Here is a 13,580-nt window from a genome sequence, read left to right on the forward strand (position 1 = left end):
ACGGGAGGCACAAAGTGGCTATTTCTGTGAATCAAACAGCCGTGATAACGTGATGACGCGTGACGAAGGAGGCACGAACGAGTCTGTGGCAGATAACGCGGCATATTTCCGACATGTATAATTGCGTAAGAATGATAATGTTAATGTGTAGAGAATGCCATATATTCGATATCACTTACACAAGCTTATTTAGATAGCAAAATGATGCATGTTGACGCACAGCCGTGGAGGTGAAGCCAAGGGCATAGAACACATCAAAGACATTCTCCTCGTGCCCTGATCGATCGTACATTAAGGGGACAAGCGTGGCGGATAAGCACACGTGGCGCAAAAAGGCGGGAGTCAGTGTCCCTGGTGGTGCACGTGTTAAAACATGCTACAAAAAGAAAAATATTATCACGGCTACTACTAATACTAGCTACTACCATCTTTCACCCTCTTAATTCTTCACATTTCGTGAATACACACTATATATACAGCAATAGCAAGGACAAAAATAGTATGCCGAGTATAATGGCACCGGGATTCGCATCACATGAGAATGTTACCAAGATCATTCAATGAGTTGGCCCATCGGTCAGCCTGTCAGTCGTGAAGCAATGGAACACATGTTCCTGGTTGCAACGTGGCTTTGAGGTGTAATCAGGCCGCCGCTGTGTCGCGGAGATAAGCAATTGTGTCGTGAAAATAAAAGCACCGCTGGACATTGACCTGAGTGTGCGGCGCTCCGTGGGGACAGGGGAGGAATGAATGAATTACCAGGTTAGTAATTAATGAACGCATACATACTTACCTACATCAAGAAAGAAACACATATTGAATCATTAAACCATTAATAGGGGAGGTTTAAAGGAAGGCTAAGAGTATTCAAGGGGCTTAAGCCCCCCAAAACCCTCCCTAACACTGTTATTGCATGGAGGCATTTCAATATATATATATATATATATATATATATATATATATATATATATATATATATATATATATATATATATATATATTTTTTTTTTTTTTACATACATACATACATACATAGAAATAATTTGCTAGAATATAGCAGCAAAATAGTATGTTTACACCACAACTACGTAGAATTCTTATGATGGTGAACTGTACTTTTTATAACCTATTTGACTCTTAAAAGTAAATGATTATCAACGGCTGAATGTCCATAACGTGTTTTAAAGTTATGTTAATACAGTTTACTATCTAGAGTGACTATACAATCTGGATATCAGACACTCAGCAAGATCTAGGACCTCTAGAGCTCTCAACTGTTTTCTGTAGAGACTTTTTTGACTGATCTTTCGAGCATGGAATGAACATTGTCTTGTTGGAATGACATTTATAAATGAATAGCAATTAGATTTGTGATTTGCTAGAAAATTATTTTTCAAGCTTGCACAACTTACTCATTGGTAGAGCTAGTGACAATTTGCATGTGGTGTGTGTGTGTGTGTGTGTGTGTGTGTGTTTAGAACAGACAAAACAAGTCTGTTTTGTTTATTAATGACGACTAATAAACTTAGCTTGTTCCTTGTAAAGGCTCCAATAGTTTGACAGAAAATTGGCTCCCACTTCCACTTCTACATTATTTTTTCCTCAAAGTTGGTACACTAATTGATACTATATACAAGAGTAAGTACACAGGGTGCAGTTTACGTGGTCGTGTGTACCCTGCCGATAACAAGGGACAGTGTGTGCGTGTGTGTGTGTGTGTGACACCGAAGAAAAAAAAAAAAAATATATATATAGTATATATATATATATATATATATATAATATATATATATATATATATATATATATATATATATATATATACACACACACTTATCTACATTTTCTGTAAGTTGTAATGTGTCTTATTCTGTTTGTAAAAATTCTTGTCAACTCTAATCTCAACATAGAACTCTATGATGCTTTGGGTCTGAAGGCTTTACAAACCACTCTGATACATATATAAAGTATTTTGCATTATGCTGTTTTCTATTTTGTTGAGTGGACATTGTAAAAAGAAGTGTTTGTGCAGCATTACAGTACAAGTGTAATATTAGTTCAGTGTGAAGTAAATGGTGCAGTACTAAGAGGACAAAGAAAACCTGTGCTTAGCTTGCTGTGTTCCTGGTGTGTCACCTGCCTGTCTGGGGGTCTCCCTACCTCTCTCACCTTCCTTTGTGACCACCTCTCTTGGCTCCAGTCCTGTAACACCACCACCAATATTGCCATGAGTATTATAAGCAACAACACACATGAGTAAAATGGAAAGACATTGTATTTAAGTATATTTATTAAAAGTTTCCTTAAAATACTAAGTACTTGCTCCAGTAGACAACAACTATGTACAGGATACCAAAAATACAAACGACCTAGCTTTATGAAAAATCCTCCATAGCACACATTACAGTTCATTTTGATTTGCAGGTTTCTTCCTTTTATGTTGGAATTTACATATACATATATATTTATTTATATACCTTTTTCACAACAATTTTAGAAATCACCACTTCATTCTTTTTTGATGAGATTCAATGAGGCAAGAGATTCCAATAACTCCAGCATTACCAGTTGAAGATTTACTGACTTGTTGTTAGCAGTCACAGCTAATCTGGTAAACCTTGTGGTATTCACGAGTCAGACTCCGAAAAATAGAAAGTGTGTAAGGACTAGTGATTTGGCTTGCCGGGGTGGACTGATGTGGGCGTGTGCTGGCGTGGGGGGAGCAGGGGCGCGATGCGGTGGTGAAGTGCACGGAACACTTGTTCATCCAGAGTCTCAATAGAATGTAGAAAAAAAACTAAGTTGTTATGGCTGTGGTGTGAAAAAAAAACAGTAAGAAAAAATTAAATGGGTTTGATCACTCCTAAATGAATGGTGATGATAATTCTAAGATGAACAAGTTTTCGGTGTATGGGGAAAGAGAGGTGAGTCCCGCCCCTGCACCCCCGACTGCTCGAGCCCCGCCCGCTAGCCTCTGTCAATGTCAGCACCCTGGACGGTCTCTGCTGCGCTCTGCACGGGGGATCCCTGAGACCACTCACCCTCTCGCCCACGGACCACTCAAGACTTGGTGATGAAATTCTCATCAGTGTGACATTGTTAAAAAATATTTACTATCCACATTCAATTGTGTGTGGCAATCAAGTTTGGTTTAATAATTCAAAGAGTGACTGTGGTGTAGGCCAGATGGGAGGGCCCCCGCGCGCCATCTCGCTGCCGACCCGAGCACCACTCTCATGAGGCCGTCTCGGCTCTTTGGAGTTACCCAGCAGCCTCTGAATTGCTAATTATTAAAATAATATCACATGACAAAATCTTGTTTACCGAAAAAAAAGGGCAACAAATATCTTAGACTTCATGGAATGTTACCAATAACAGCCATCATGAAAGTGGTGTGAAACTGAGAAAAAAAAAAATATATCAGGAAATGTAATGCAATAAATTAAAAATCTCTTCTGTAGAAAACATAGAACACTAAATTCAATAGTACCATTTCTTTGTCTCTTCCCAAATAATCTTGTGCACAGCGCAAGATGGAAGAGAGGCTAAAACAACGATACACTGAGAGCTACTAGAAAAATGGAAAGACACTGGAAAACAGCTTATTGTTTTAAGAAACAGCTCGTTATAGACTCCAACACTGATACATTGCATAACTTGTGGGCTGTCCCGAGTGGTCCTGCCCTGACGCCTGCGCTCATCTGACCAACAAGGTAAAGGATGAGGATTCTTTTGAGTTCTGAGAACACAGTGCATCAGGTGAGGACCACCCCAGGAAGCACCTCCCCTTACAAATGTAACAGGTATTGGCCACAGCCTATTAGGTATCTTAAAGGTTAAAGTTTGAGTATAAAAGCTTGCACTGTGCTCCTCTCTCACTTCTGTTTAACCCCCCAGGTGCATGGGGGGACAGTATAGTACATGAAACACAGTGCTTAATTATCATCACAGAAGATATTACAGTATTCGTAGCTCATCATGTTGGACAATGTGGGAACGTAGAGTTATGAAGAAAAAATTTCATATAAGATCTCTTTCAATATATAAAACAATATCAATATATAACAAGGATAGAATTTTTATGTAGATAAAAGTATCAAATAGCATTTAGAAATATATCATATATAGAGAAAGAAGGTGGAAGAAATGCACGCATGAAAAAAAATAGAGGGAAGAAAAAGATTATAACTCTAGGGTGCCACAATGCCGCACTTGGTTAGTTGCTGGTTGACAGGTACTGTGTGTAAGGTTGGTGGGTGGTGGTGCTGAGCAAACCAAGGCTGCAGGATTTACTTCAGTCATGAGTACACAGGTAGATATGAGTGCTGTTACATGTATAAGCTTCCCATGACCCAAAATCTCCACAGTGTACAACAATGTGGAGGCAGGAGTCTGGGTGTTGACCACATAAGAAAAGTTAAGGAGTAACAGCCAGATAAGAATAGAGGACTGAGGTACAATCCTGCAAGGCCCTTGGCCACCTGCAACACCTGCCCAGCGTGATCATGTTGCACAATTCCCCAGCACAGTGGAATTGTCACAGATTCACAAAGCCGAACCAAGACCAGAGCTCTCTAATACTACTGACTTGGGCATCACTGGGATTTCATTGAGAAAGGAGTGTGCATGACTTTAGTGGTAAAAGTGACTGTCGAGTGACTAGTAGGTGTCTAATACTGTCAGTCAACGGGCAGATTTATGCCATTAAAGCATCTACTAATATAAGTCTCAATTTATAAATTCTCATATATATTTTTTGGTCCAGCAAGATTTTGTTGATTGTCAATTAGCATTAGAGAGTTTCAGTCTATGGTGGCCTCTGGCACCTCTACCGCCGCGGCTGCTGCTGCTGCTGTTGCTGCTGCTCTCACCCATGCTGCCTCGTCTGCCCTGCTGCTCCCTCTCACCTCAGCCACCATCAATGCTTCTCCATTACAAACATCACAACTAATCATAAACTTTAACAAAAATAAGTAATATTTGTAGAATCAATGTGCTTTCGACTTAAAAAGTCTTCTGGCTCTATCTAAAGAGAGAGCAGAGACTAACTTAAAGGGAGTACAAAAATAGCAATTAACACATAAGTGCACAGCGTGTCATATTAATAAAATATGCAAATGTGCACAGCACCAAGCAAGCCTGACCAGCTATCACAATCTTTGGCCACAGGGAGTGAGGGGAGTCAGCAGAGGTAACGTTGGCAACATGGTGATACAGGACACATGGCATGGCAGATGATATTTCTAAAAAAATACTGTACTGCTTCTTGAGAGTATATCCATTGGAAGACAGCGTGTAGCCCGGAGCCCATGCCACAGCCTCAGATGATCTCCCATCAGGTATAGTGGCGACAGATGCGCTCACTTAACACGTGGTAACTCAGGTCACGCATATCCTTATAACTTCTCTAATCTACCCAGTGGACTCACTTATAAAACTCTATATTGCATTTGGTATCTCAGAATTACACGTAGGACATCTGAACTGTATCTACAAAATAAAATACATAGTACTCCTCAGTTACCTCTTCTATTCAAGGTAATAAATGATAAAGATAACTGAGGAACACCCTGTATTTCCATCTCAACAGCATACACGACCTGTACAGATTTCTTCCTGAATCTTCCTCTTAGAGGAAGAATCTTGTGAGTCAGGCGGGTGAGTTGGTGACGTCCACTATCACAGCCATAGTGTTGTCATCACTTTAGGTCATAACCCTGTAGAGGTGTTATCATGGCATGTTGTTGATTCTTGCACTGAAGCTGTACCTTTGCAACACTACACGTCATGAGGCCAAAGTGATCACACATACCTGAGGGAGATGCAGCAACTGATGCTTAAACGAGGTTGCACTCCAACCTGTCAGGATAAAGACACATCTAATAAGATCTCTGATGGTCAGTTGTAAAATTCTTAGTGAAAAACTTCATTTATACAAATACAATACTATTATTGAACGATGGCAACAGTACCCTTCAGTACATGAAATCAGTAAACAAAGTTTTTTTTCATGATGAATGAAAAAGTCAAGAAAGTAAGAAGAGAATCACACACCTTAACTAATGGTCCCCTCTTAGTAGCTCGAAGAGGAAGTTGAAACTTGGCACATCGCCCTCTTTCTTCTTCATAGAGAGCATTTCCTTACTCGCCTGTATGGATGAAGTCAGTTGTAGCCACATAGTGAAACATTGTGCATAACTTGACACATAGACTATTTCTATACAAGAAAATTAACAATGAAAATATTAATGGGAAAATAAAAACAATTCTAATAACACTATTATGTATTCAAATAAATATATAGAATAAATATCTACCTATTTCTTCATAAACTGTTAATGTAAATATAAGTTAAGTCTGAAAAAAAAAAAAAAAAAAAAAAACTATTGTCCATGAATGAGTTTAGAATAGGAGCTGTACCTGACAAGTCCGCTGAAGTTCAGGAATGCGAAGGAGAAGTTCCCCGAATTTTGGCGGCAAGTGAGGGTAATGAGTGAGTGTGTACTCCTGCAGCGCCTGCACCACCTTCTTTTGAGAGTCCCGCACCTTCTCCCCTTCCTTGAGTCCCGACACATCTGGCAAAGAGAGATCTGAGGTGAGGCACAAGCATGGACAAAGTAGACAATGACCACAGTATATGGTAGTATTGGAAAAAAAAGAAGTTATTATTACTATAACTATTTCTCTGGTTGCCATATATTATTACTACTAGGTCATCTATTACTATTACTATCACATACCAATCGTTTTGTATGAGAAACCAGTAATTACACTACGTATTTAATTGTTTTGAAAAGGATCTTATTACCTATTCATATTACAGTGATTTAAAAAACAGGCAATATCTTGTGTTCATGTGCTGAAAGGAGTTAATTCTGAGCAAACACCTTATAGCGTAAGATGATTAAAAAGTATACATGGATGAGGGGGAATGAGAGGAGCTTGATAAGCTGTGAATAATACGCCCTATCTACATCTATAATAATGAGGGCATATGCTATAGATATGTGTGGTCGTGGAGTTCATCTCTGACACATTAGCACTTGAGCCTGTAATGGGTACAGAACCCCGGGACATTGGACTAGTGTGATATCTGGGTTACCAAAATTTGTCTTCCCCAGGTTTCCGTAGGTACCCATTTATCGACAAGCCTGAAGGAGAGGGCGAACAGCTGGGTGAGCTGCACTTTGACTAAGCTAACTGCCAAACTTTGAAACAATCACTACCCCAACCACCAACACACCCAGCACCCTTCCCCCAATAGACACTACCCAAACCACCCTGACCACCATCTCTAGAACCACCCTGACAACCATGCAGGATATACTAGAGGAAAAGACTGTCTCAGGAGTCTTAGGGAAGGGGTAGGATGTATGAACTAGATTTTTGCGCTGAAAAATGCTAGTTGAAAAGTACCCAGAGAAAAATGGGAAGTTGTTTTTTTGCTTTCATGGATCTAGAGAGGGCTTATGACAGGGGTGACAGGAAGGGATTATGGGATGTCCTGAGCATATATGGTGTGGGAGGGTGACTATTAGAAGGGATAAAGTCATTTTACATGGCTGCGAGAGCCTATGCATGAATGAATCAGGAGCTGAGTGAGAGTTTTGGTGTTAGTGTAGTTGAGAGAAGAGGGTGTGTAGTGTCTCCATAACTTTCCAATACATATTCAGGGTCGGTTGTATGAGAGAAAGGAAAGCCAGGTAGAAGACTAAGGTGCAAGGTTGAGAATGATTGTCTGCCCATTTGCAGACCATACAGTGTTGTTGGCAGAAGAAAATGAGAGGATGCTCCACAAGACCGTAAATTAATTTGGCAGGATGAGCAAAAGAAGAAAGGTGAAAGTCAATCCAGGCAAAAGTAAGGTAATGGTATTTTAAAGGAAGGAAGAAAATCACTGATTTTGCAAAGCTATAAATAGTTAGGGCAATTAGTACTACAGAGAATAAAATTTGGTAGGGAAAAGAAATAGAGGGAGTGGCTGAATTTAAATACTTAGGGATGGTTATTTGAAACTATGGTTGCTTGAAAGGGGAGATTAGGTAAAAGACAGCAAAGAGTAGCCAAGTCATAGGTGCACTGTAGTCGGGAGAGTCATGAATGAAAGATGAACATGGAGGTAAAGGAAGGATAAGAAATAATACTGGCCTCCCTACTCTGATCATTTGCATAGATGTGGAATGCAGCAAAACAATCCTGAAGCTGCCTTGTGGAAATGAGGTATATAATATAAACATAAAGTGTGTCAAGATGTCAAAGTAGTAAATGGAAATATTAATAAGAATATGTAGGAATTTTGATATGGGTGTGACAGGAAGGAAAGTGGAGTGTGGAGTGGCTGAATGAGTGAAGTATGGTACTCTGAGATGATCTGGACATGGAAACGTGGAAGAGCTGGCAACAAAAAGCCTGCATCAATGATCTAATCTAATCATCAGGAACTTAAGCAACCTGTGGAACAAATTAAAGCACTTGCAATACAAACTGTTTAGTTTACTCCTGTCACAGCAAAGTAACAGTTAATGTGATTTTTGAAAGCTGATTGTTTTCCCTTTAACCACTTTTGCAGGAAGGTTGTTCCACTGACAAAAGACTCAGTTTGAGAATTAATGTCATAAGAATTAATGAGGATGAGTTTGTGAAGAGTATTTGAGAGCAAGATTAAAGGAAATGATGTCTGTCAAAGGGACACCACCAGTAAAATGGATCAACAGAGTACATGAGTATTGGAGATGGAGAGTTGGCAGGCAAGGGACTGAATGTGCAGAGGCAGAATTGCAACATGGAAGACTGGAGACCCTTATGGGTCAGAGATACAGAGAGAGACAATATATAAAAATTGCATATTTGTGTAATATAAAAACTTCATGTATGCAGAAAGTAATTCAGCAAATGTAAGAAAAATGTTGACACGGAAGTGCTTCTGGAATCTGTCTTCTGTCTTCTATGAGTATTATATTATTAGAGTAGAAAAATATCTATTACTGTTACTCTAAAAGCCCAGTAACTGTCCACTACGATTACCACTTGTCCATCAAACACAATAGTTCTCATTTGCAAAGAAAACTAAACATTCAATACATGTAGCCCACCTCTGATTACATTGTTATGTAAATATCCATATAAAATAAACTGAATCTACATAAAGCAATATAAATTAGTCTGCAATCATACAGTGAAGTATGTTATTGTTGAAGACGTGGCATGCCAAACATGATCCTTGAAATGATAAACTTGCTGTTTGTTTGACTTAATCAAATTTATTATTACAAATTTTGAATGTCATATGATTGAAATTTTCTGTTAATATTCATCAACTTTCTGGTTTTCAGTTTTCATTGCTTATCATAATTTATAACTTGTGCTTGAGGAATGTGTTTTCACGTATGACACAAAAGTTATTGTGACCAGAATATTTTGTTCTACCTATCTACCTCACCAACCCCCCCCTGTCCATTCATGAAGACTTCCCCATGTGGGAGTGGCCACACTAGCAGCACCTACAATTTTCCCTGCTCTGGACTTCCTCTTAGCACAGTGAATCTTTTGCCTGCCAACTCTCTCTCTAAAACTCATCCACTCTATGAAGCCATTACACTGAAAATACTTCTTTAACACCTCTTTTTTCAGAAACTGTTTAATGTGCTCTGAATACACACATACATTATGTGTCCTTGAAGATCATCTAAAATTTCTACCTGCAGTTTTAGAGGCTCACCTGAAGATAGCAGCACAATGACCTTCATTGCCATGTATTCGTACTTGTCCACCTGGAGGCGGCTGAGCTGGTAGGTCAGGTTGAGCATGCGCTCGATGCATGGCCCAATACCCATGGTTTCAGCCTGCTGCAGGGTCATGGTGCGGCCTGAGCTCACCCTGATCTCACCCGGGGAGTCCATTGATCGAAAACAACATGACAGAAGCAGCAACTCGCACCATGAGTTGATCAATAAACAGATTTGGTCATCAATCTGTTGAAAGAAAAAAAGATAACTTCCATGGCTTATTGTATTTTCCTTTATTTATTGCAACTTTTACTTTCCTATCATGACTTTTATAAGTATATGACAGACATTGATTTAAATAAACACTTTGACATGTTTTCACATTGCTATGCCTTATCAAAATGTAAAATGAAAATTTACACATATGTGTATGTACACAGCTGTAGCAATGTTGTGTACACAGTGGACAACCAGTGGGCATATATCTCATCAGTGTTCTTATGAATGGATATAATAATTTTAATTTCAATGAAGTACCTAAATTAAATGCTATAAAAGCAATAGGGCAATTCCAAGTCTCTCTGGCAAAAAAAACAAAACAAAAAAACAACAACAAAAAAAAAAAAAAACATTATGACCCATCTCTGGGCCACCACCACAGTTTGGCAAACACCACCCCTGACTAACTCTTCTCTGTATTATAAGTATTTTAATTCATAAGATACTAACAAGGTGGGAATTTTTCTCTGCTTATTAGCTTTACTGCTAGCATAAGGGTACTGCTTCCCCTGTGAATCACTGCCAGTCTTACTGTTTCCCTCAACATACCGTTATGTGTCTGAAAAGAGGCAGAGACTTGCACCACTTGACGATCTTGTAGAGTCGGTGGTCAGCTATGTGGCAGAGGTTGTTCAAGAAGTCTGGGGAGTTGTTTTCCATGGCGTGGCGAGCTGCCTCCTCAGACTGCCGAAGCTGTTCCATTTCACTCTCGCTGCAGTGCCACAGGTGCTCTACATCATGGATTTGCTGCAAGAATGTCATGACGTTCGTCAGTAACCTCTTTTACCAGCTCTAAAAGGGTGGGAGTCCAGGCTTTACTTAAATTCAGTAATGAATAATTAAAATAATAATAAAAAAAAAAAAATCTTAAACTTTCTTCATTCAATTGGCATATAAACTCTGACCCTGAGAAGAGCTCCTACAACACATATTAATTCATGATAATCAAATCTTCAACAGTTCCTCAAAAACGTCTCATTCATTTAGATTACCACAAGGAGATGAATTGGCAACCCACACATGATATTCAGTTCATGGTTACATGCGCATTATTTACACCAGCATAGTAATGACTAAAAGAAGCTTTTCCACAAGGACTTCAATTGAAGGACACATTGATGAGGAATGTTCATAGAATTATCATTGAGAGACGAACCAGTTTTCAAGTGGCCAGAAGCATCTTAGTTATCAAGAAAATAACCCAATCAACATCCATGCATACTGCTGCACTAAGGCTTACCTGCAGGAGAAGAGGTATGGGCCTCTTATCATCAGAAGGTGAAGGTTTGATTTCCTCTCCATCTGAAGGCTCTGCCTTGACGGCAGTAGGATCAGGGAGCCTCTGGGGGTCCAGCTGATGGCCAGTGGCATTGGGCGTCACAAGAGATGGAGGAAGGGGGTAGGGGGCACACTGATATGTACTGCGTCCTCCACGAGTTCGGTCCTCACGGATGGCTGGGGGAAAAGTACTTTATTAAATACCAGTATCAGTGGGAACTACAAAGGGTACAGCCAAATATCAGGAGAACAAATTGCAGTTTTATTCAAAAACTAAATATACATAATGTATATATCATTAAAATTACCACAATGTCTCAAACCCAAACCAGGACAAGTGTAAATTTAATGCAATCATGTGTAACATAAATCTCAAATACATATATAATGTTAGACTAGTACAAGAAAAAAATATATTAAGCACATATGTACACTGGGATCAAAATAATGGTATATTAAAGCTAAATTATATATTAGTGAAAGAAAACTGTTTGTTTGTAACTACTTTTGCAAAAATCTCTCTCCCTTGACAATCTAACCGTTACACTGTACAAGATCCCTGAGACAAGAGCTAAAAATTGGGACTTTCCCGGCTGATTCAGGACATGTGGTAAGTCAACGTGTCATGAGGATACACTGAATTTTGGCTTAAAGTCAACAGGGAATGAAAAGGATGATGACACTATGAAAAATTACAGTAAACTGATAAACTGGTAAAATAAAATACTAAATTCTGTATTAATAGCAACTTAGGATATACAAACTTATCATGCTGATGGCCATCCACTCATTTATGTATTCCTCTATTGCTATCAGTAATTGCTCAATCTCTGAGCACAAAAATATTTTCTTCTAAGTTTGCGAGGATTTAATGATGAAGTAAAAATAATGTTTAGTTTTTTTTCTTTTGTCCATTATTTAGTGAGATAATTGTACTTGCTGCACTATGTAAGATGTCAATAAATAAAGAAGAAGATGGTCTCTTCAGCCTAAACATCTTTATAATTTCTTGTCTTAAGAAATTCTTCAAAGGTGATATTGAGTATGGGAAAAATATTTATTACTTCACCTTCCCATGGAAAGTAGAGTTCCTAGGAACTAATAGAAGCCTTGATGTACAAATGTCAAAGATCACAAGGCATAGTTCAAGAGTGGGTAAACCCAGTTTTGGGTTTGTCCAAAGCTGCCGGGATGGTGTGTCCGTCTTCCTGGGTTAGTGAGGATGTTTGTGTATTCCAATCACCTTTCTGTGTTCAGTGATTATCTGAACACCTCTCAGGTCTGCTGTGGGCTTGACACAACCTTGATTGTGATGGCTCGTGTGATAAAACAGTGGCAAGAAACTGAAATGATACCACCTTGTTGCTAATCGGCCATCAACTACCAGTCACTGATAAAGCTTGATATCTGCTGAGCTTTGAATAGGGAGGGCAGGGTGAAGCACCATGATTGTTTTACTGGCAAGCTTTCACACATTTAAAGGGGGCTATCTACTATTTGAGGATTCCTACCAAGAAAACTGCGAATAATGTTGAACTGATTAAAGGAGCGCCATCTTTAGGGGCATGCGTTCTCCTGCCGCACCTTACCTTCGAGCTTCATGCCCATGCAGAGGCACTTGTCAAATCTGCAGGCCGGACACTTCTTCCTGGTGCTGGTGCTGACGGGGCACGAGGAGCCGCGCATGCACACGTAGTTCTTTTTGTTCTGTACAGTCCTCTTGAAGAAACCTTTACACGACTCACAGGAGAAGATGCCGTAGTGGAAGCCTGAGATTTTGTCTCCGCAGATTGGACAAGGGCTGTGTGAAAAGAATAACATTTTTAGGAGCTTGTCTTTTGCAACGAAGCACAGGTTGTATGATAGAAGAATTATTCGCCTTGTAAACATGTCAGCGAATAATGTTGTGTGCAAATATCTACAACTGTTTCTTTCCGGGATGTGGAGTCGTAGTCGGAGTCGCTCGAGTCGCCTACTTTTGGCCGGAGTCGAAGTCGGTAAAAATATCTCCGACTCCGACTCCTTATTAAAGATATGTGTGATGTCGTGTGGCTGGGATGGTGTGGTGTGGTGTGGCGGGGTTTCATTTGCCTACCACTGTACTGCAGAAGAGGGGAAGGAGAAGGGGAAGGGAGGTGCTGTCGGAGTCGAAGTCGAAATTTTCCAAATCCGACTCCACACCCCTGGTTTCATCATGCAATGTGGCGTTTGAGGTGAGTGTGTGTGGGGGGTGACATGTATCGCGAGGGTGGCCCCGCCTCGGCTCACCTGTTGATAAGCTGTTGCCTGGTGATGCCG

General features: G+C 39.7%; 1 protein-coding gene across 1 annotated transcript in view; it reads right to left on the reverse strand.

Moving 5' to 3' along the window:
• Positions 1–2,272: 2,272 nt before the first annotated feature.
• Positions 2,273–13,580, reverse strand: part of LOC127010442 (nuclear hormone receptor FTZ-F1 beta-like) — a 215,708-nt gene continuing 204,400 nt past the window's right edge. The window contains exons 10-17 of the mRNA XM_050884612.1: positions 13,551–13,580; positions 12,872–13,083; positions 11,245–11,459; positions 10,554–10,751; positions 9,719–9,971; positions 6,421–6,575; positions 6,055–6,149; positions 2,273–5,859 (exon numbers count right to left, since the gene is read on the reverse strand). The exon at positions 13,551–13,580 is cut by the window's right edge and continues 230 nt beyond it. Coding sequence (XP_050740569.1) covers positions 6,060–6,149; positions 6,421–6,575; positions 9,719–9,971; positions 10,554–10,751; positions 11,245–11,459; positions 12,872–13,083; positions 13,551–13,580 — 1,153 coding nt within the window. The 3' untranslated portion in view covers positions 2,273–5,859; positions 6,055–6,059. The remainder of the gene's footprint in view (positions 5,860–6,054; positions 6,150–6,420; positions 6,576–9,718; positions 9,972–10,553; positions 10,752–11,244; positions 11,460–12,871; positions 13,084–13,550) is intronic.

The sequence above is a fragment of the Eriocheir sinensis genome, chromosome 43 (genome assembly GCF_024679095.1).
Source record: "Eriocheir sinensis breed Jianghai 21 chromosome 43, ASM2467909v1, whole genome shotgun sequence".
Lineage (NCBI taxonomy): Eukaryota > Metazoa > Arthropoda > Malacostraca > Decapoda > Varunidae > Eriocheir > Eriocheir sinensis.